This window comes from Chiloscyllium plagiosum, chromosome 26 (assembly GCF_004010195.1).
Source record: "Chiloscyllium plagiosum isolate BGI_BamShark_2017 chromosome 26, ASM401019v2, whole genome shotgun sequence".
Taxonomy (NCBI): Eukaryota; Metazoa; Chordata; class Chondrichthyes; order Orectolobiformes; family Hemiscylliidae; genus Chiloscyllium; species Chiloscyllium plagiosum.
Genome location: NC_057735.1, coordinates 42,808,221 through 42,831,942, shown reverse-complemented (window position 1 = coordinate 42,831,942; position 23,722 = coordinate 42,808,221). Strand labels below are relative to the sequence as shown.

Sequence of the window (23,722 nt, the reverse complement as noted above, 5' to 3'; positions counted from 1 at the left end):
TATCTCTTGGGAATGTTTTTCACAATGAGACCACTATATGTATCAACACAGATGATTATTTCTGAAATTTCTGAAGCCACTTCCCTGAAGTGGCGCCGAATAACAAGGGGCAAAGGTTGATTTGTTTTTGTTTATTTGGAAACCAGGATACAGAATTTCCTGTTCCTTTCAGTCATTGTGGGGGTAGCATGGTGGCTCAGTGGTTAGCACTGCTGCCTCACAGCACCAGGGACCCAGGCTTGATTCCAGCATCGGGCGACTGTCTGTGTGGAGTTTGCACATTACCCCCGCGTCTGTGTGGGTTTCCTGTGGGTGCTCTGGTTTCCTCCCACAGTGCAAAGGTGTGCAGTTCAGGTGAATTGGCTGTGCTAAATTGCTCATAGTGTTCAGGGATGTGTAGGTTAGGTGTGTTGATCAGGAGTATGCACAGGATAATAGGCTTGGGGAATGGGTCTGGGTGGGTTACTTTTCGGAGGGTTGGTGTGGATATATTGGGCTGAAGTGCCTGTTTCCACACAGTAGGGATTCAATGAGGTCCTTTGCGTAACACAGATCTAGAAGTAGGGATGCAGATTACGAGGATGATGCAGGACATTGAAGGCTGATGTAATTTAGAAATTCCTTGACCTGCTTTTCAAAAGGGGCAAATACCACTTCAAGAGGTTTATAGCACTTTCTTCAAAATAAATGAACTTTATATCAACGTTGCTAATGATTTCATACAAAAGGATTTTAACTAAAAGTTGAGGGGAAAAGAATGAGGTTTGGCAAAGGAAAAGTACAATTAAAAAGGGTACATGGAACAATAATGCACCAGGTCAGCCCATAGCATCCAGGGATGTGCAGACCAACTGAATTAGCCAAGGGAAATGCAGGATTACAAGAATAGAGTAGGGTCTGGGTGGGATGCTCTTCAGAGGGCTGGTGTGGAATCGATGGTCTAAATGTTCTGCTACCTCAGGTTTCTATGATTCTCTGATTGTAATCTTTTGCAAATTGAGCTTCATTAACACCATTAACCTTTAAAAAGAAAGTCGAACTGTTTTTGATATGCATGATTTTTTGGGGTGGCTTGGTCAAACTTTTGGCAACCCCACAATTCTCTTTCAGCCCTTTGTGAATATGGGGTCTTAGCTGAAATATGCATTTTACTGCTTTCTTGACTAAGTGACCAATAGCTCTGCCAAATGTCTTTCTGCCTAATCATAAGCAGTTACAGACATAATCTTCTACTGTCTGAGAGATTGCCCACAAATAAACCTAAAATGAAAAGAACTATCTATCCAATCTCTGATGGAGATTTCAATTCATTAATTTAATTTTTCAATACTATTCTTTGGTCTGTCAAGTATATAAACACTTTAACACCTATGCTTGTTTGACAGTTGGTTTTCAACCTACCCTTGATCTTGTGAAATTAGATAAATAATTTACAGCTCCAATGAGACCAGGGCCAACTACTAACTTATGGGATTTAGTAGCTCCGTTTCCAAGCCAAGAGACTCCAATGTTTGTTGTTTTTGCACCTCTAACTCTAACTCTCAACAGTTCAAGTAAACTTGGTCCATCCTTTCTAAATATCTAAAATCTTTGAAACAAAGAATGCAGCACCTAGTTGCAAATATTTTATCAAGGTAGTTTATAAGGATGGAGATCAAGATCAAAAGGTAGAAATATGATGAAAATTTGATGGTTTCAGGATGTCTTTTGGATTGTGCTTTGGGTATGGCTTGCACTGAGAGGAAACATTAAACTGACCATTTCTTTCAAACTTGTTTGGATATAGATGTCAAGGCAAATTAGTTTAGATTTTTAAAAGTTGCTTGCTAATTGCCACAGGTGTGCCAGGCACAATTTGTTGTCAAGTCTGTCTGTCTTTTGATATTTATGAAAGTACTCATTAATTTGCTGACTGTACAGAAATAGAAGCATGCTAACTGAAGAGGATTATAAATTACCTAGGTGGATGATGTCGCAGCTGACATGAGATAGATGTATTTAGATGAAATGCACAGACATAAGACAGTAACCTGAGTAAAAATAATAAATAATTTTATGATGACATTTTAGATATAGAGACTTGAGGTTTGGATGCAGGTTTTCCCTGTCATACCTGAAAAGTTAATTCAGTAATGCAGCATGTATTATTTGATCATAATTTGTATTTTCATGTTTGCATCCAAAAAGCTAATTCCGTATGCAATTGAATTTAAAACCAATTTGTTACTTTTTCCATATTAATGTGACAGCTGATCTATATCTAGTTTCTTTTAATTAAGAAAATAGTTAAATTTTGAAAGAAAATTATGTAATGTCAGTCTTGTGCAATTCATATTAATTAAACGACAACTTAAATTACAGAGCAACATTAATGATGATGTGGTCCTAACTGAGACTGTCAAAATTGTTAAATCTGGTTCCAGGCCAGTAACTCTTTTGTTTCATTTAGGCAAAGATTGAGCTTCCAGGTCTTTGCTGAGAGAATAAAACCACAAGATTCCAATTTTGAGCAAATTAAGCATTACTGTACAATCTAATTTATATACAATCTGCACTGCAGACTCGAGACTGACATGAAATAAGTTTGAATTAACATAAACAAAGTTAAACCTCTCTGGCCCCCCCACTTTAAATAGCCGATACAGTCATAATAAATCATACCCAGATAGTGATATTAAAAGTCACCAAATCCCATTAAAACTCCTTTTCCCTGGCAAGGGATACTGAGTCTTCACCTTTTTGAAGATCTAATTCAGAACTCCTTCAATAGTTAGTCTGCCTTTGCCTCAAGAAATGCTTAATCTTGGTAGAACAATCGCTTCTCCTGAGTAAGTTTGTCAGGACTCCTAAGACTACTCGCAGGCGTATCATTTATCTGTGCAATTTCTGTTAAGTCGCAAGCTTTGCTGAGCTGTCAATGAATTTCTCTTAGCTGCATCCAGTATTGCTCATGAGCTTTCTTCACCCCACTGTCAACTGCACTGAATGGGTTTTACAACATTAGAGCTCAGTGAATGCTTTAAACCAATTGACTAATTAATTCCCAAAACAAACAGTCTTGCTGGACTGTCATTACTGCAAGCAATGTAGACATATTGCCAGTTCAGCAAGCCACTCACCTGCTGTTTGATCTTCCCATTCTATATCACTTGACCTCTGAAGATAATTTGGCCATAACATTTCGAATATAATAGATCTATTTTGCTTTAGTGGCTTTTGTCCTCTTTTCTACTATTAATAGATTTTGGCTTTAAGAATTAAAGTTTTCACTAAAATACATAAACTTCGCTGTAAGTATTTAGTTCAATGTAATGAATATCCAAAGTGGTTCAAATAGAATTTGTCAGCAAGCCATGTGACTGAAAACTTGATCAAAGGGATTCAAAGGGATCCTTCTTAAAGAGGAAAAGTAGTAATTGTGCAGCCTAGCTAAATTATGCCAACTACAGTCACAAATGACCCTCAATTTCCTAATGAATGGAATTTTGAGTTTGGAGGTAGAAACCCCTTAACCAATAAATGAAAGTCCAAAACAAAACTCTTAAATTGACAACCTATCACAGGTACAGCACTTGGCAGAATTAGTGTTACCATTGTTATATGTGGGTATACCTCTACAAAATTTTAGCAAGTATTTTTGCTTTGAACTATAAAGTCTGAATTGCACTGACATAAGGCCAACTGTACTATCTTCCTGTCTTCCATTCTACTTATCTTTTAAGATGAATTCATGCCATCTATATTTTCTGTATTGGTTAATCTGTAAACAGTCCCTATTGTAATGGCTACTGATTATAATGAATTTGCAGGAAGCTGTCACCTTCGTTTAGTCAAGTATGCTTAACTGAATTCTTGAATTGTTGTATCACAGTTGCTGTTTGTCATCCCTAGCTTTAATTTACAACAACTGCAATTTATCTATTGAAACAAATCCTTTAGGATATTGACAAATGTTACCTTGTCTTTGAGTTTATCTACAAAAGTTGACTATTCACTGGCATTTGAAAATCTTAATTTTTGTAAAAGTGAACATAATGTGGCTCCATATCATGATAGGTTATGCCTTTTCTAGCATATTTTTCTTGTTCAAAGCTCAAATATTTCATGTCAGAATGGATTATGTCTGTCCTGAAGAGATTTGCATTATTTTCTAAGTTAAAAGAAGTAACCTGCTGTTCAAGATTTAATTTTCATTATATTCCTTTTACATTTATGATTTAAATCCTATTCCTGTTCAGTTTCATCTTTTCCATGATGGGGGTTTACTGTTATTGCTTTTTAGTTGTGGTCGTGTTACCTAGCAATTATACCGATCAAACTCTGATTGATTGTTTACTAGAGTTGTTGTAAACTTGTGTCCCTTATGCATATTTTTGCCAAAAGGAAGAATGACAAAGGCTCTTAATGTTAGAAATTAATCAATTATTTACCTTTTGAAAAACTGGCGCTGCTGCCTTCATCCTGATGTGTATTTATCATTATCCTTAGAAAATAGACTTGGGTTTTTATTAATTTTGTTCCCTCAAGATATACACCACTTAGGTTAAATGTATTCCAAAGGGTTGCTGTGGTATTACAATGGAGGAGACAGCACTCTTTAAAATATATTCTCTTCAGGGGAGATGCTGCTCAAACCTCCTTTTCTGAAATCAAACAGTACTTGCCCAAGCACAATTTCATATTTAAAATAAAATAATGACTTCAAATATAGAAGCCTATCTTTAGGCACTGTAAAATTGTACTCATGTTGTCTTTGGGTTCATATTTTTTAACAAGTGCGAGGCTTATAATGAGGTAGGACGTTCTAAAATGGCATCTTCTGTTGTGTAAAAAGTGACACAACACATTGAGATAAAATAATCATTGCTGAATGCTTTGACTTGTCCTAGCTTTTTATTGTTGTTCAAGAAAGTCAAGCTAATTGCCCTGATTGGGATGAAAGGATAAGATGCAAAGCAAAAACATGAAACCATCATCTGCTGGATGACCAGCACTGGTTACCCTGGTCCACTCCTTCATTCTCAACACCTCTACAACACCTTCCCATACAATGTAGAAGGTGATACCGCCTCCCTCCTCACCATCCAAAACCCCAGACATAACTTTTCTAGGTGAAGTTGCAATTTGCCTGTACTGTATTCATTGTTCATAGTGTGGTCTCCTTTAAACTGCGGAGAAGAAATGCAGAATGGGTGATCGCTTCGCAGGACGCCTTTATTCTGTCTGTAGAAATGGCCCAGAGCTTCCAGTCACTTGCCACTCTGATGCACCACCATGTTCCCACACCAACATTTCTGTTGCAACATTCCAGAGACCCTCCGTGCAAGCTCGAAGAATAGCATCTCATTTTCCATTTGGGACCCCTGCAGACATTGGGACTCAACAACGAGTTCAATAACTTAAGAATGTGATTCCATCTTTCCATGTCTTTCACCCACCCTCACACCCAGTCGTGTTATGACATACGTTGCTTTTAGCACAGTCACCCATCCTTACATGTTCCTTGGCTAATTATTACATTGTATTAGATTTAACACAACTTGCCCATTTTCTCAGTTAGCTCATATCACTTTTTCTTCCGTCCTGGTCTACTACAATTATTTTTTCTATAACATGACAAGTCCGTGCGACCCCGTGCTATTCAAAAATCGAGCAACACAAATAGCACTTTGTGTTTGTGATCTAATTGCATTATAGCCAACACATGTTTAACAAGTTCATGTTTTAGAAACGGTACTCCCAATTCACCAATCACATTCAGCCAATTAGTGTTAATGAAAGATGAGTAATAGCAAAACGGACTCATCCATTATCTCCATGTTTATCTACCCGTTTCATATTTTCCCCTCTCCCCAGCTCCCTGCTCCCCCATCCGCTCAATCTTCGGCATATATGCCAGTTTTTTTGAGCTACTGTCAGTTAAGAAGAGTCACTGAACTCAAAATGTTAACTTTTTTTCCACAGATACTGACAGACTCCGAGTTTTGCCAGCCATTTCTATTTTTGTTTCAGCACTTGTGCAGATAACACTACCTGTGGTTGGGACTTGAACATGTGATGACTGCTTTGTAATAAAGTCTCAACTGTTCTTTCAGTTGCTGGTTGTGTAATTGAAACTGATTTTATTTCCCCATGCTGATGACTTATTTTGGTGAAGTAGGATAAATATACATGCAACTAGAAATGCACTGAATAAGTTTAATATAGGAAGATACAAAGGGTTTTCACACCACTTTGCTTCTTATAAGAATCTGCATTCACTTTGAAAGCTGTATATCATTTGTAAATTTAATCTCTCTTAAATTATAGAGGCTGTAGGAGCACCCAGTCAGCGACCTGTGTTTTGTCCTATACATAAACAAGAACAGTTGAAACTGTTTTGTGAAACATGTGATAAACTGACCTGTCGGGATTGCCAGTTATTGGAACACAAAGAACACAGGTAGGCACAATTTGCTTTAAAACAAAGACTGGCACAAAGAGTTCCTCATGGGGTAGCTTTGACAAAATGTGAACGTTTTTGGAAAAGTTTAATAGTATTTTCTGATCGTTTATGTTGAATGTACAGCACAGAAATAGGTCATAAAGTCCAATTAGTCCATGCCAACATGTAACTCTACTTGGGTCCACGCCATTATTTCTTAGCTAGTCTAGTTCATTAATTTTTTCTTTCTGTACATTTCTGTTATCCATTTAGCTACAAGGGGAAAGTGAAGGAGGATATTTTTTCCAAAGCAAATGGAGAAAACCTGGAACTTGTCAGGTGGTGGAAGCAGTGACAAACGATGATTTCAAAAAGAAATTGTGTCAGCACTAGGGGGAATACACTTGCTGGGATAGAGCATGAAAATGGAACTGACTAGATTGCTGTATGGAGAGCTGGCATGGTCTCAATGGGCTGAATGACTCCCATCTGCGCTGATGTGACTATTTCTGTTTCTAGCTGTTTAGATATGTAGAAGCAGGTGTTTATTGATATACTGTCAAGAGCGTTGCAATTAAAATTGTTTTTACCACCAGACTTGAGCCTCTTAACGAGTCTTTGATGGAATTTAAAATTCTCTGGTACCTCTGGTGTGCAGTTAGATCATGGAACTGAGACTGAAGGGAAAAAATGTGTTTGATATTTCAGAGATCAATCACTTACATTGGACACTTCTTTTAGAGTCATAGAGATGTACAGCATGGAAACACACCCTTCGGTCCAACTCGTCCATGTCGACCAGATATCCTGAATTAATCTAGTCCCATTTGCTCGCACTTGACCCATAGCCCTCTAAACCTTCCTGTTCATGTACCCATCCAGATGCCTTTTAAATGTTGTAATTGTACCAGCCTCCAGCACTTCGTCTGGCAGCTCATTCCATACACGCACCACCCTTTATTTGGAAAAAGTTGTCCGTTAGGTCCCTTTTAAACTTTTTTTCTCTTCCTCCCCCCCCCCCCCCCCCAACCCTAAACCTGTGCCCTCTAGTTCTGGACTTCCCTAAACCAAGAAAAAGACCTTGTCTATTTACCCTATCCATGTCCCTCATGATTTTATAAACCTCTATAAGGTCATCTCAGTTGAGAATTCTTTCTCTTCCATGTGTTTTTTTTGAATACTTAACTACTTTTTCCCTAAGCATTCAGAGCTCCTTAACATCACAACATTTGGTATGGGGTGATAGGACAACTAGTTCAGAAATTTTTTAAAAAATTCACTCATTGGATGTGGGCATTGCTGGCGGGCTCCCTTATATGCTGCCCATCCCTAGTTGCCTTGGAGAAGGTGGCGGTGAATTGCTGCCTTGAAACCCACAGTACCCTGGCGAAGGGAATTCCTAGACTTTACAGATACTGAAGTGAGGTTAGGAACCGAGTGGCCCTGGTTGAACCCAACACTGAACAGATGCTAGTTGATAGCATTGATGACACCTTTCATCAATTTATTGATGATTTGGAGTAAACTGATTTGGAGTAAACTGATGCCGAGTTGGATTTGTCCTGCTTTGTGTACAGGACATACTTGGTCAAATTTTAACATTCTAGCTTACATGCCAGTGTTGTTGTACTAGAGCAGCTTGGCTAGGGGAGCAGTAAGTTCTGGAGCTAGCCTTCAGTGCTATTGCCAAAATGTCATAGGAATCCTTATTGTTTGCTGTATCTAGTGCCTCCAACAGTTTCTTAATATCATGTGGAGTGAATCAAATTGGCAAAAGACTGATCCATCACAGATGCCATCCACTTGGCACTTCTGGCTGAAGATTGCTGGTAGAAAATCTGAATTAAGCTTTATGTTGTACCTTTACATCAGTTGGATCAGTAATCTTTGCAGGGTCTAAAAGAAGAGATCACATGCTGAGACACAGAATTGGGAGGGAATTCAGTACACCAAAGAAGAGGTGTTTTTGCTTGCTTTTTTTTTGTCTAATTGTTTGTCAAGTTGTTTTTAAACCAAATATTGAAGGCCAGGATCTCGAGCTCAGCACAAAAGAGTGACTTCACAGGTCAACTGTAAATTTATTGGTTGGTGATAGCTACTATTGATTATAAGTTGCATTCAGATTGAAGGTAAATAAGGAAACTATTTCCAGGCTACCAACTAAAAGACGAATACAAAATTTGTACAAACTAAGTTAAGAACTAAGTAATTTAAGTAAGATGGTGGGCCAGGCAATGTGTTGTAACTGCATGATGTGGGAGCTGGTGGACTCTGTTGCGGTTTATAATGCCCACATCTGTAGCAGTGTTGGTTGCTTGAGGAACTCTGGCTCAGGATTGATTTACGTCATTTGATCAGTAGTCAGGGACAGGAGGGTGTGGCTACAAGTGAGGTGGGTCAAGGGATTGAGGAGTCCGACACTTGACCTTGTTTAACAGGTTTGAGATTTTTGCTCCTTGATGACTGAGAGCGGGGACTGCAGGAAGGATGAGCGAACTAACCATGGAGCAATGGAGGGTGGCGGTGGAGAGGAAGGAAGGGAAGGTGGGTAGGGAGAGAAAAGAGAAATGTAGTTGTAATCTGGAATAGTATAATTAGGCGAATAGTCCCGAAGGACGTGCTGCCTGCTTGGTGTCCATGTTTAGAGGATATCTTATCTGGGCTGTAGAGGAACTTGGAATGGGAAGGGAAAGATCTAGTTCTTGTTGTCCATTTAGGCTCTGTTGAGGAAATATGATTTGCCAAGAACTAAATTCAAAATCAGAATCAAAAAGGGTGCACTCCTGATTACTGCCTGCATTATGAGCAACTTGACATCAGGTTAACAAAGGGGTTTATGCATGACTCAAAAGTTGATGTGGGAGAAATTAGTTCAGATTCTGGGGATATTAGCACTAGAGCTGTTCCAATGGGACTCCCTCCACCTGAATCGTGCTGGGACCAGATTCCTGGTGAATTGCATAATTAGGGCTAAGGTTAGGGCTTAAACTAAATACTGGCATGAGGAGGTTTCAGTTGCATGGAATACTATGGAAAACGGTAAGGGGAGGGAATGGGAAGAGGGCTCAGCAAAAGTTATTAAAATTTCCAGAACAGGTAATAAGACTGAGCATATGGAAAGGATCAGGAATCTAACTTCAGGCGCAATAGAAGAGGGGGCACCTACGAGAAAGGTGGCAGTTAATGAAAAACAGTGTGTTGTACTTAAATGCATGCACTACAAGTAGTAGTATGCTGCAAGGGGATCAGGGCTGGGAACTTTTTATATCCAAAGATACACCACCTACCCAAAGAACAGGCAGATGGGTTGCCTTGTTCATAACAAATGAAATTAAATCGGTGGCAAAAAGTGATATAGAGTTGGAAGGTGTAGAAATTGTGGGTACAGTTGAGCTACAAAGGAAAAAAAAATCCTGATGTGAGTTGTGTACACGGCTCCTCGCAATAGTCAGGATGTGGGGAAGAAAATAAATAGGGAGATAGAAAAGGTATGTAAGAAAGGCATTATCGCAATAATCCTGAGTGGCTTCAATATATGGATGCACTGGGAAAATCAGGTTCGTCATCGATTTCAAGAAAAGGAATTGGTGGGAATGACTCAAAATCTTTTTGGAGCAGCTTGTGGTAGACCCTACAATGGAACAGGCAATTCTGAATTTGATGTGTAATGAGGCAGACTTGATTTGGGAGTTGAAGGTGAAGGAACCCCTATGGGGCAATGACTGTCAGCATGATAGATTTCACCCTGAAGTTTGAAAGGGAGAACCTGGAATTAGATGTAATGCTATTACAATAGAGTAAAGGTAACTACAAAGACATAAGGGAAGAGGGGCCACCTTTGATTGGGAGGGGTGACAGCAGAGAAGAGTACTAAGTGGAGTCAGCAAAGGTAAGAGTTTGTGGGGCTCATTTAGGAGGCACAGAGAAATTCATCCCAAGAAAGAAGAAATGTATTAAGGGGAGGATGAGGCATCAGTGGCTGACGAGGAATGTCCGGGACACCATACAGGGAAAAGGAAAAGCATAAAATGTGATGAAGATTAGTCTGAAGCCGGAGGTTTGGAAAGTCTTTAAAAACCAGACGATAACTAAAAAACGAAATAAGATGAAATATGAGAGTAAGCCAGCTTATAAAAAATTTGCAAGAGTTTTTCTCCATCTGAAATGTAAGAGCGAGGCAAGAGTGGACAATAGAACTACTGGAAAATGAGGCTGGAGAAATAGTAATGGGGAGCAAAGCAATAGCTGAAGAATTGAATAGCTATTTTGCATCAGTTTTCACACTGGAAGATACCAGAGCTTCGACAGTAAGGGGATACAGGTGAGTGTAATGGCCATCATTAGAGAGAGGTACTAGGAAAGCTGAAAGGTCCGAAGGTGGATAAGTCACAGACTAGATGGACTACATCCCAGAGTTCTGAACGAAATAGCTGAGGAGATTGTCGAGGCATTGGTGGTGGTCTTTCAGGAATCATGAATCAGGGAGATCTGGAAAATGACTAATGTAACACCCCTGTTTAAAAAGAGAGGGAGGTGGAAGACAGGAAACTATAGGTTGGTTAGCCTGACCTTGATCATTGGTATGATTTTTAGAGTCCATTATTAAGGATGAGATTGTGGAATACCTAGTAGTGCATCGTATTTGGATATTCAGAAGACGTTTGACAAGATGTTACATAGGAACCTGCTAAAGAAGACCCCATGGTAATAGAATGGATTGAAGATGGGCTGACTGGCATTAGGGAAAGTATAGGGATAAAAGAGTCTTTTCAAGTTGGCAGCTGGTGGCTAGTGGAGTTCTACAGAAGTCATTTTAGGATAACAGTTGTTCACGTTATACATTAATGATCTGGGTAGAGGAACTGAGAGCATTGAGTTTGTAGGTGACATTTATATATGGAAGGAAAAGTAATATCAAGAGAGCTGGGAGGCTACAGAAGAATTTGGACAGGCGAGAAGAAGGAACAAAGAAGTACTAGATTCAATACAATGTGGGAAAATTTTACTGGTAGCATGAAAAGAGGTATAGATTATTTTCTAAATGGAAAGGCTTGAAGCACAGAGACTTGACAGTCCTCCATTCAGGATTCTGTTAAGGGTAACATGCAAGTTCAATTGGCAGTTAAGAAGGCAAATGCAATGTTAACGTTCATTTCAAGAGGACTAGAATACAAGAGTAGAGATGTACTGCAAAGGCTCAATTAAGCCCTGTCAGAATACATTTGTATTATTGAGAGCAGTTTTGGGTCTGGTATCTAAAGGAAGGATGTGCTAGCTTTGGAGGGGGTCCAGAGAAGGTTTGCAAGAATGGTCCTGGGAATGAATGACCTGTTATGAGGAATATTTGAGGCCTCTGGGTCTCTATTTGATAGAGTTTAGAAGGATTGTGAGGGGGATTGATTAAAACTTTCAGAATACTGAGAGACCTGCATTGTGTGGTCGTGAAGTAGTTCTCAACAACAAACAAAAAATTGCACTTGGAGTGTCAATTTTTATATTCTACTATAAGGCGCTGATACCTCTTTGAATGTTTCTCACCATTGACACACAGTTGCATTTGTACAATAAACAAAATATCCTACCAGTGTAAATATGCCTTTACATAATTTGAGATGTACAAGAAATGGACAGCAGCAAGGATGAGGAGAAAAAAAGTAGAGAAAAAATGGCAAAAGAAAACTATTAACATTTAATACTCGCTATGTTATTAAATATCTGTAAAACTACAGAAATAATTACAAAGATGGAAGTTGGAGAAAGATTTGCAAGATGAAAATTGGCTGCATGAATTTTGCAAAATAACTAAGCCAATAGGATAGCAGAATTATATGCAGAATGTTTTTTTAAAAAAGTGTTGCCAGAAATTACGCTTAATTTGATGTTTAAAATGTTAATTTATTGGCAATGGTGAGAAATGCCTAAAGAGCAGTTCCTTACAATCAAATATTTAAATGATCCAGTGACATGAGTGTTCATACCTGAATTTTAACACACATGGAATCCTATGTAAGAGGAACAAAGTGTGACGTTTTGGCTGGGCGTATGAAAGAATAAGTAGTTGATTGGAACGAAAAGCAATGGTCACTTCTCTGAATGAAGAATGATATTTCAGTCTAGACAATTGAAGCATTAAGTTTAGCCCAAGAAGTTCTGCACTTCTAAAGAAGGGTGGCTGGACTTGAAATGCTGAGGTAAAAACAATGACTGCAGATGCTGGAAACCAGATTCTGGATCAGTGGTGCTGGAAGAGCACAGCAATTCAGGCAGCATCCGAGGACAGGCAAAATGCTGACTCTGTTTTCACCCCTGAGATTAGATTACATTACATTACATTACAGTGTGGAAACAGGCCCTTCGGCCCAATAAGTCCACACCGACCCCCCTACATTTACCCCTCAGCAGATGTGCCAGATCTGCTGAGTTTCTCCAATAATTTGTGTTCTTGTTTGTTTCCGATCTTTAATATCTGCAATTCTTTGTTTTGTTACATAATAAGCATGACCTTGAGGGAGTAGATAAAAGCCATAACTATACATTGTTTGAGTTTGTGTAATCTAACCCATTTACAAATGCAGTTGTTATTCAAATTACATCAGTTTGTGATGTGATGAGGTGAAAAATAATTTCATAACAAATCAGCAAAAACATAATGGTCCTTGATAGTGGTCATGATTGTTCTGTGTAATTTGTGCAGATTCCACAGTGCCAGCGTGATAGAGTATTATATAATTCACTGTTTTAAGGTAACTGTAAGAGGTGTTTTGTGGAACAGTTGAAAACAGTCCAAAATGCCAAATGTGAGGGAAGAGTAAGGTCATCTTTGAAAAGAAGCAATGTAGATTAGATTTTTTTTATTGTATGTGGGATGTTAAGCGAGCAATGCTTGAAAACTGGTTCAGAAGCTTATACTGTTTCATGAAACTTTTGGCGACTGCTAAGTTACTGCTATGGTATCTGGAATATCACTTTGTTTGGATTACACACTGTTACTTTCTTGGCTATTGAAATGGGTGTTGTATGGGAAAGTCTGTAACAGATTGCTACTGTATGCACATATATATTTGTATATTTCAATATTTGTATATTGAAATGTATATACATATACATTTGATGTTGTTGATCTTGTTGAAGGTGTAAAATTCAGTTCCTTGATGTAAACATGCTCAGTAATATAACTGGGAAAAAATTTCCATTTTAATAAAAAATTGTAACGCTGGCTTTACTAAAGTGCATTGTATATGGAAAGATGCACTCGTGAGTTAAGGCATTCTTGATGCAAGAAGTCTAAACACTTACATTATGGCAAGTTAATATTCAGGCAGATGGAAAGATTCCATTCTTGTTACCGCATTGAGATATGTTCTCTCAGTTGTCAAGCAGCTTCAACTGTTTTACAACATTTCATTCTTGTTAAATCCAAGTTTTATTTTTTCCCTGTGTGTTGCAATGCCATATTGTGCTAATAAGAGTATACATATTCAATAACATGAAACTATGGTATTGTGAAGAATTTCTAGAACTTGCAAATAAAGAGTCTGATTAGGAAGTCATTGTTCATCATAGCACAACATTTTATATAGACATGTTTCCCACAAATTAGGTGAAAGATATGATGTTTAACTAGTTTGAAAAAACTTTAGTTAGAGTTAAAACTTTTAGTTGGAAACTTGTGTGATATCTCAATGGTGATGTGGGGAATTATGAATGAGTTAGCTGAAGATTTAGTACTGTGAAAAGACTAAAGTGTGTAAGCTAAAGGTGGAGTAACTGAACACCTTGAAAATATTCACATAATCAGAAATAGAACAAGCATGGGAACTCGACAATATTTTTTTGAGGTGATAAAATTCATAAACACATGTCTATAGATTTGCTGAAGAAATTTAATTAAGTTTTCCCCCTTCCTCCACCCTTAATAACTGATGGACTAAAATGCATAAAATTTGAAGGTTAGTTTTTGACCTAGTTATGAAATTGGCTGATTGGAGTGAGTCATGATATTGAGCTATAATGCTAATTGGCAGAATATTTTTTCAAGTGTTTCATAAGCGTCTCTGGAACATCAAATATTCAATATTTGTAATGATTTAGTGGAGTAGAGTGCTGCATGTCTAAGTTTGTTGATGACGCAAAAAGGAGTAGCATTGTAAGCGTAGGCATGGACAATAAATGCTGGTCGAGCTAGTGAATTTCACATTTGTGAATGAATCATTTCAAAACAAAATGCAGATGAAATCTCAATTTCAGGTGAATGGGTAAAACTGTGGCAAACAGATGTCCGTACAAGAAGTTTAAAGCTGTCTCTCTTGCACCTAAAAGTAATAGATCAAAATACTTTGAGAAGCTCAAAACAGTTGATCTCAGAAGATAGCTGGAGGTCCAGGTGCGCACACCATTAAATCATCATGAACAGATGAGAAAATATTTAAAAGGCTGTTTAAATATTGCCCATTATATCTAGAAAATTAGACCAAACATAAAAGAAGAATTCATGTTTCCATTATGCAAAGTTCTAGTGAGACCACACATTGAGTATTCTAAGCAGTTATGGGTGCTATGTCTCTTATATATTGGTGTTGAAAAGAAACACAGATTCACAGGGTTGTACCTGAATCCAAGGGCTTCACATCTGAGGAGAATTACACAAAGGGGTGCATTCCCTTGAATATAAGGTTAAGTGGTGGTTTGATTGAAGTTTTTAAGATAAATACGGTATTTTAATAGATTAGATAAATTGAAGGAAAGATGTCGGAATTAGCTTTACAAACACACAGCTGTGCTCCCACAACGCAATGCAACACACATTAATAGATGGTATAGCACTGGGAAAACTGCTGTTGATTGATCCATATGAAACTGGCTATTAGTGCAATAAGTAAAGATGACTACCTGGAATTATTTGCATATTAATCATATATATGGGGATTTGAATAGAGAGGATAATTTACTTACTACTTCATATTATTTTGGCGATTTGAACATTATTAGCTGGACCAGCATTTACCTATCCAAATTGACCTTGAGAAGGTGTGAGTGGGCTGCTTTAATGATCAGCTGTGGTTGTTGGTATTTAGGTGCGCCCAAATTGTTTGTGCAGCAGTGAGCTTCCTTAGCATTTTTTTGTACATTTGAAGTTAGACCATAAGACCTGAGAGCAGAACTAGGTTGTTCAGCCTAGTACATCTGTTCTGCCATTCAATGAGATCATGACTGATTTTCCTCAATGTAGGAACACATTACTGCAGATGCTGGAATCTAAACTGAAGACAACAAATGTTGGAGATCACAGTGGGTCAGACAGCATTCATGGAGATAGCAAGCTAATGTTTCAAATCAAAATGACTTTTCATCAGAGCTGAAGGCCCAACTTCACTTTGCTGCTTTTTCTCCATATTCCTAGATTCCCTTGCTGCTTGAAAATCTGTCTATCTCAGACTTGATGAAGGAGCGGTGCTCTGAAAGTTGGTGCTTCCAAATAAACCTGTTGGACTATAATCTGGTGTTGTGATTTTTAACTTTGTCCACCCCAGTCCAACACTACCACTTCCAAGCCATATCTCAGACTTGATTATACTTAGTAACTCAGCCTTAACAGCCTTCTGCAGTGAAGAAATTCCTCCATCTCTGTCTTAAATGTGCAACTCTTTATTCTGAAACTATACCCTCAGGTACTAGACTCTTCCATAGGGGAAAACAATCTTTCTGAACCTGCTCTGTTAAGTCTCATAACAAACATTTATGTTTAAATAAACTCCTCTCTCATCCTTCTATATTCCAATCTATTCAACCTCCTGTCATAAGATAGTCCGTCCATGCCCAGTATCAGGTTTGTGAACCTTGGCTGGACTGGATTCAATTCCAGTATATCTTTTGATAAGGGGCCCAAAATCATTTCTCAACTAAATATTTTTATGTGCAAGGATAATCTTTAAAAGGAGTTGATTGTTAATTATTTTTCCTTTCCAGTGAAGATACTATCCCCTAATATAAACACACTATTCTGGAGCATTTTCCCTCTTGTGAATATGCTTATTGTCAGTAGTGCATGATTCCATACCAGCCCATCAGTTCCTCACCCAAGTCTTTTTCACTTGTGTCATCAACAAACCAGTGTTATTCTGGATAGTGGCTGTTGGCTGGCTTCACAGAGTACCACAAATAAACTTGAAAGTTAACCTCAACAAGTGTCCACAGTACATGTTTTGTAGTTAGGCTATCAGTAAGAAGCAAGAGTATATTTTCATTTTTAGGTCCAGAATCTGGCCATTCTGTCCTTCAGGTCTGCTGCAGCTTTAAATAAGATGATGGCTGACTTTATTATAGTCTCAACTCTATTTTCCTTTTTCCACTTGATAACCACAGCACCACCCTTCGAGTCTCTTGTTGGTCAAAATCTATCTGTCTCTGCCTTAACAATACTTAGAGACCCTGCCTTCGCTACTTTGGAGAAGAAAATTCCGAAGACACTTCGTCCTCAGGAAAAAAAAACTCATCTTTTGTCTTGAAGGGGGACTTCTTATTGTCAGACAGTCCCCTAACTTTAGTCTTTTCACCATAATATTTCAAAAAGATAATTTTTCATTCTTGGCACGGTGGCTCAGTGGTTAGCACTGCTGTCTCACAGCACCATGATCGCAGGTTCGATTTCAGCCTCGGGCGACTGTCTGTGTGGAGTTTGCGCATTCTTCCCGTGTCTGCGTGGGTTTCTTCCGGGTGTTCCATTTTCCTCCCACAGTCCAAAGATGTGCAGGTTAAGTGAATGGATCTGGGTGAGTTGCTCTTTGGAGGGTCGGTGTGGACTTGCTGGGCCAAAGAGCCTGTTTCCACACAGTAAAGAATCTAATCAAAAAAAAAGATAAAGGCTGAACATGTCACACCTTTCCTTAGAAAAAAGCCACCTAATTGTAGGAATGAGTTGTGAACCTTCTCTGCACTGCTTCTAGTACAATTAAGTATTTCCTTAAATAATGCAATTGAAAATGTGCAGAGAACTCTAGGTGTGGCCTTAGCAATGCCCTGTTCAAAAACATCTCTATTTATAAGGTAAAGACATCTACTACACAGAAAAAGACCTTTCAGCCTTTCTCATCCACGCCAGTCAAAAATAACCACGTAACAATTCTAATTCCATTTTCCAGCACTTAACCCAAAACCTTGTAATGCCTTGGCATTGCAAATGCATATCTAAATACTTCAAGATTTTGCAACACTATCCATTTTCTCTTTGGGGACAGGGCGAGCTGCACCTTTAGATTGTTGCTTATGACATCCCCTCATTGATTTGCGACTAGCTTCAGGTATCTCTTATCTATTCCATGCACTAATCAATAAATTGATAGTGAAGAAGGCGTTTGGTATGCTTTCCTTTATTGGTCAGAGTATTGAGTACAGGAGTTGGGAGGTCATGTTGCGGCTGTACAGGATATTGGTTAGGCCACTGTTGTAATATTGCGTGCAATTCTGGTCTCCTTCCTCTCGGAAAGATGTTGTGAAACTTGAAAGGGTTCAGAAAAGATTTACAAGGATGTTGCCAGGGTTGAAGGATCTGAGCTACAGGGAGAGGCTGAACAGACTGGAGCTGCCAGAGGATGTGGTGGAGGCTGGTACAATTGCAACATTTAAGAGGCATTTGGATGGATAGATATATGAATAGGAAGGGTTTGGAGAGATATGGGCCGGGTGCTGGCCGGTGGGACTATGTTGGGTTGGAATATCTGGTTGCCATGGACGGGTTGGACCCGAAGGGTCTGTTTCCATGCTGTACATCTCTAAGACTCTGATCAGTTGTATACCTACTCGCTTGTGTTCTTGAGTTGTGATTCATTTGCCAGTTTCCTCTGATTCCTCTATGCCTCCCAGTTCATAAATCTTTCTCCATTTAAATATTGTTACCTTTCTATTCCTACCAAGCGAGGAAAGTTCATATTTTACCACAACTTATACTCAACTTACAGCTTTTTGTTGACTCATTTAGCATATCTCCATTTACAGACTACCTGTATTCCTTTCACAATTTAATTTCCTATCTTTGTATCATCATAATTTAGCAAACATACATTCTGTAGTCCATAAACGATAGTCAATTGTGTTACTCCCAGGTTGACCTGAGACCAGACTTGCCTTTTTTTTAAAACAGTTAACCTTTTAAAAATATTCTTAATCTGCAAGATTGTTCTATGATGCCCTATTGACATTCTTTTCAGAAAACTGCTCTGAGCCAGTGACAGAATCTTGGGTATTCCTCATTGAGGGGAATTCTCATGTAACTAGGAAAAAAACAGTTGCATGAGCTATTTGAGAGTGCCAAAGAAATCTGCAGTAAAGGATTTCCCCTAGCTATTCCCAACTCCACATCAGCTAGATGGAATAAAGCTTCATAAAATTCCACAAGAGGTCTTGTAAAAGCACAGATGATTATCAAAGCCCAGTAGGGGTTTCTAATTAATACCTGCCTAACCAATTTATTAATGGTAAATATGAGACATGCCTTTCCTCTGTATATTTTTGATATGAGTTATAGTTCTCGATTTAGGCAAAATAATATTGATATGATAAAGCTGTGCCTTGTGGCCATTAGAAGTTGTTCATGCAATTTATGGAGGAAAAACTGTTGATAACTGAATGGAAACATTAGTAACCCATCCCGATGAAGGACGTTGACCAAATCATCAAACCCCTACATTGCGGAAACAGGCCTTTTGGCCCAACAAGTCCACGTTGACTCTCCGAAGATTAACCCACCCAGACCCATTCCCCTACCCTATTACTCTATATTTACCCCTGACAAATGCACCTAACCTACGCATCCCTGAGCACTTTGGGCAATTTAGCATGCCCAGTTCACCTACACTGCACATCTTTTGGCTTGTGGGAGGAAACCGGAGAATCTGGAGAAAACCCACGCAGACACTGGGAGAATGTACAAAATCTACGACAGTCACCCGAGGCTGGAATCGAACCCGGTCCCTGGCGCTGTAAGGCAACAGTGCTAACAGCTGAGCTGCCATGCTGTATATGGTTTCGACTAGGTGTGTTCTGCTTATAAATGAAGTTGAGCAGTTATGGTTCTCTTGCATTTTTTTGATATTGCAAGTTATTCTTGAACTGAAAACAAGATTCATAGAGGAATTTGTGCTCTGTATGGGTCTTGTTTGATTCCTTTTAGTAGTTCAGTGCACCCCTTTCATGGCTATTGAATGTAATAGTGCCATTTAATCACCTTGGTTTCCCCGTATTTATATTGAACAAACCCAATAATTTTCTCTTGCATATTGAAGCACCTAAAATTGCGAAACTTATCCAATGGTAGTTCAAATACTAGGATTGGTTGGGTTCTCGATTTCATCTTTGATCTCTTTTGCATACATTGATTTTAACTGGAATACTAGAAATTGAGAAGTAGCAAGTGAGGGCGGAGAAAAATAAATGTAATGATTCATTGTTATCTTGGAAATCCTGCTGGAAGTGCCCAACTTTAGCTATTGGTTAAGGCGTTTCATCTCACAGGCACCATTTACTAGGTTCAGACATGAATAGTGACTACTTGGGTCACTCTTTGGAGGGTAGGTGTGGACTTGTGGGGCTGAAGGGCCTGTTTCCACACTGTAGGGATTCTATGAAATGTACTTCCTTAGTAATGATTCTAACTATTTCTCACGACACATCTTAAACTGGCCTGTAGTTCCCTACTTTCTGCTTCTCTTCCTTTTTGACTCAGGGTGGGATATTAGCACTTTTTCCAATCCACTTGAACCTTTTCCATATCAAGAGAATTTACATTATTATAATCAATGCATCCACTATCTCTGCAGTATCTTCCTTTAAGACCCTAGGATCTTGGCCATCATTCTGGGGACTTGACTGCCTTTAATCCCAATAGTTTGCTCAGTACATTTTTCCTTAGTGACAACCATGTTAAGTTCCTCCCTTTATTATAGTATCACTGCATAACTGGCCAGATGTGACACAAATGGCACTATAATTGACGACACAACAGTCTCCCATTGCTCAGGTTTGATTTTGCATGCTGTATAACCATGTCAACATTGTTTTCAGGATTCCCATGGAGTTCTCAGGGGTTTTAGGTTACCCAATTCCTAAATATACTGGGAATGAGTTTCAGCAGGTAATCCCCAAATTCAAAATTAAATATTCTTCATGAATCTTGCATTTACTAGTTCTCTTCTGACTGGAAAATTTGAGTTCTGGCCTATCAACATTAGCTGGCTGGCACCAATGCCTTAATAACCTGATTGCTACTCAAAAGATATAAAACACATGCAATTAGATGACGTGTAGGCGTCCTGAATACAATGGGACTGTGAATATTTATTAGCAATGGTGCCTTTAATAATTAGGGGATCCCTAATTTAAATTCCTGATTTAATACCTTGGGGGTCCCTCCAAGTGCAGTCCAAGCAATAAGATGGAGGAATCTAGGGAGTTGCAGGAACAATAGTGCTCCCGCATTTCTGCTAGAAAATGATTTGAATTTACAAATTCTGGAGATAAATGTGTTTATTTTCCACTTGAAGTTTATACTGGTCCAACCTGAAACTTGGGGAAACCTGGCTTGATTGATCAAATGTTTTTACAGTTTGGTTACTAGAAACCTCAACTATTTTGCCTCTACTTTTAAAATCCAAGCTCCCAAATTAGAATACAATCCTTTATCACAGTGCCAAATTGGTTTCTGGCAGCAACATAAAGCTTTTTGGTAATACTTTGTTGAAATTAATACCAAAATAAATTGTGTTGTAGCACTGAGCCACTTGCAAGCTTCCGAGAGTCTAGTTAGAAAGTTTCACGGCTTTGTGTTACTATTATTATTATTATTTTAAAACTTGGGTTCTAAAGTGGAGAAAAAGTGAATTTTCATTTTTCAGTTCTGGGAAGATTTGACTTTATTTTTCAAAGTCATGGCATTTTTAGTATTTAGTTTCATTCAGCGTTTATAAGACATAAGATAATTTCAACCCAAACAATCAGCAAGCCACTTGGAGATTTGGTTAAGGTGTTTTTTGACTTTAGTTTTATGACCACCATAGAGAACGAGCCAGAAACTGGTTCTTGCAGTGGAAAGAGGCCCTTAAAAAGAAATACTGTTACTATCTGTCTCCAGGCTGTAAGAGCGGGGAAGAAGCCTGTGTTGCTTATAATTCAGTGAGAAGGTGGCTTGTAGGGCTTTCAGAAGATATCCTGCATGTTGTTGAAGACATGAGTTTAAGGAATCTAGGTTAATTATTAGATAAGTTGCCTAAAAGATCTTAGGAAATGCATTTTACTGAAGAAAGTAGCAATCTACCAAATGGAAGCCATACCAGCTTGACAAGAAGCTTTAGCATGGACATAGAGTTGCTCATCACTGAGGTTTTAGTATCTATAAGATAGATAAATCTCTTTCTGATGTTTTTAATTAGATTCTTCATTTTTTTTGTCAAATATATAATCCATGTTTTTCTTTGCAACACATTTTTATGTTCCATTAAAAAATATACTGGCAACTTCTTGTGATTTCATATTCAGTGATTGACCTCCACAGTAAATGCAAACTGAAACTTGTGCTCTGAGCAACATTTGTCAAGCTTGAGAATCTGGTGATTGTAATACTGGACAATCAACTGGGATCATTACAATTGTTAAAAATCAGCAGATTCACTGTCTTCAGGGAAGAGACCAGAAAACTTTTTTTTGCCTATATAACTGTTGCAGTATATAGTTAATGCCAAAATAAATGGACAGCATATATTGCCTTGCCTGTAACACTCAAAAAAAAGTTCATTACCTAACATAGTAAAAATTCTTGGCTTTTGTACAGCAAGTTGTATGATATTGAGTGAATTGGCTGCGTTTGGTGCCAATGTGCTGTTTGTGTGCAAATCTAGTGTGTTGGACTGATATGTTATTGCTAACACCAAGTTAGGCAACAGCCAGTAGTGAAAGAGTGCTACTTATATATTCAACAGTGGTGAACGGTCAGTTTAATGCCAGATCAGCTCTTGTCAGGTACTTTTAAGGTGGAATTATGCATCTTTTATTGTTAATATAATTGATAAAATACCATCTTCCAAGATGGCGCCAGCAAGATCAGCAGCATTTGGCTGCTGAGTGTGGGGTATGTCTGCTCATGGCTCATGCGGCGGGTTCTGCCACATCCAAGTGGCTTCATCATTGCCTTTCCATCTTGGTGACTTTTTTTTGTTTTCATTGCCCTGGAGCCACCACCTGACGCCATTCTGTGGGAGGCAGGGTCCCCATGTGTTTCCATCCCTGCTGCATCTCGATAGCGGCTTCAGAGGTTGAGGCAACGCACCTCTTGGTAGGCTTGGAGCCATGACCCATCAGTTGATGTCCACCATCTGAGGAGGTATGGAACCCGCCCAGAGTGACTGTCTCCAGCTTGGAGGTAGTGGATGCTGAAGCAACAGCAGGGGTTGAAAAGGAGCACGTTGCCAGGATCTCGGATAACTGGAGGAGCAGAAAGAGTGAAGTCTCCGGAGAGGGAAAAATGAACTTTTGAAGTTGTTCTAGTTTTAGTAACATCAATTTAGTGATATTAATTTATTCAATATTCTACCATTTATACAATTTAATGAGTATTTTGTTCTGTAATCCAAGATGGTGCCAGAGCATGGCAACATGATCCACTTTTCACTGTACTTAGGTACATATGACACTGTTAAATGAGCCTGTAATTTCACTTACTGGAATGAATTTTTTTAAGAATGGCAGTTATTGATTAATAACTGGATGATTTTTTTACATGACAAGTACCGTTCATTTGAGTATTAGGTGAGTATGCGGTTGTATTTACAGTTGTTAAACATGTTTGAATACATACTTTTACACTGCAATGCACCACTGAGAATTTTGTGTTACCTTGTAAATGGTATGTTCAACTAAAGTCCAGTTCATTCTTTGGGGCAGATGTGTATACATATTAAAATATCATGACAGAATTTTTTTTAAATGGAAAGGGGTTCTTCCACTACACTGGCCAACATTTATCCCTTCACCAAAGCCACTAAGAAAGATTCTCTGATAATTTATCTTGCTTGTTTGTGCAAACTTGATGTGTGTAAATTGGCATTGGATTTGCTTACATTCCAACAATGCTTTATATAATTAGCTGTGAAACACGGTTTATGAAAGTTGCATTACAACTATAAACCTGTTCTCAATGTGGTCCAGACCACAGCATAACTAAGTTCTTCCCTACAAAGCTAAAATTGATATTTTTCCCTCAAAAACAAAAGTATAAATGTTGAAAGCAGATATTGAGTTGTCACCAGTCATAGC

The 23,722-nt window shown here is 38.5% G+C and overlaps 1 protein-coding gene across 2 annotated transcripts in view; it reads left to right on the top strand.

Annotated features, from left to right (window-relative positions):
- Positions 1-23,722, top strand: part of trim33 (tripartite motif containing 33) — a 146,629-nt gene that overhangs the window by 70,522 nt on the left and 52,385 nt on the right. For both annotated transcript variants that reach the window (XM_043716996.1, XM_043716995.1), the window contains exon 4: positions 6,310-6,442. In XM_043716996.1, the coding sequence (XP_043572931.1) occupies positions 6,310-6,442 (133 nt within the window). The remainder of the gene's footprint in view (positions 1-6,309; positions 6,443-23,722) is intronic.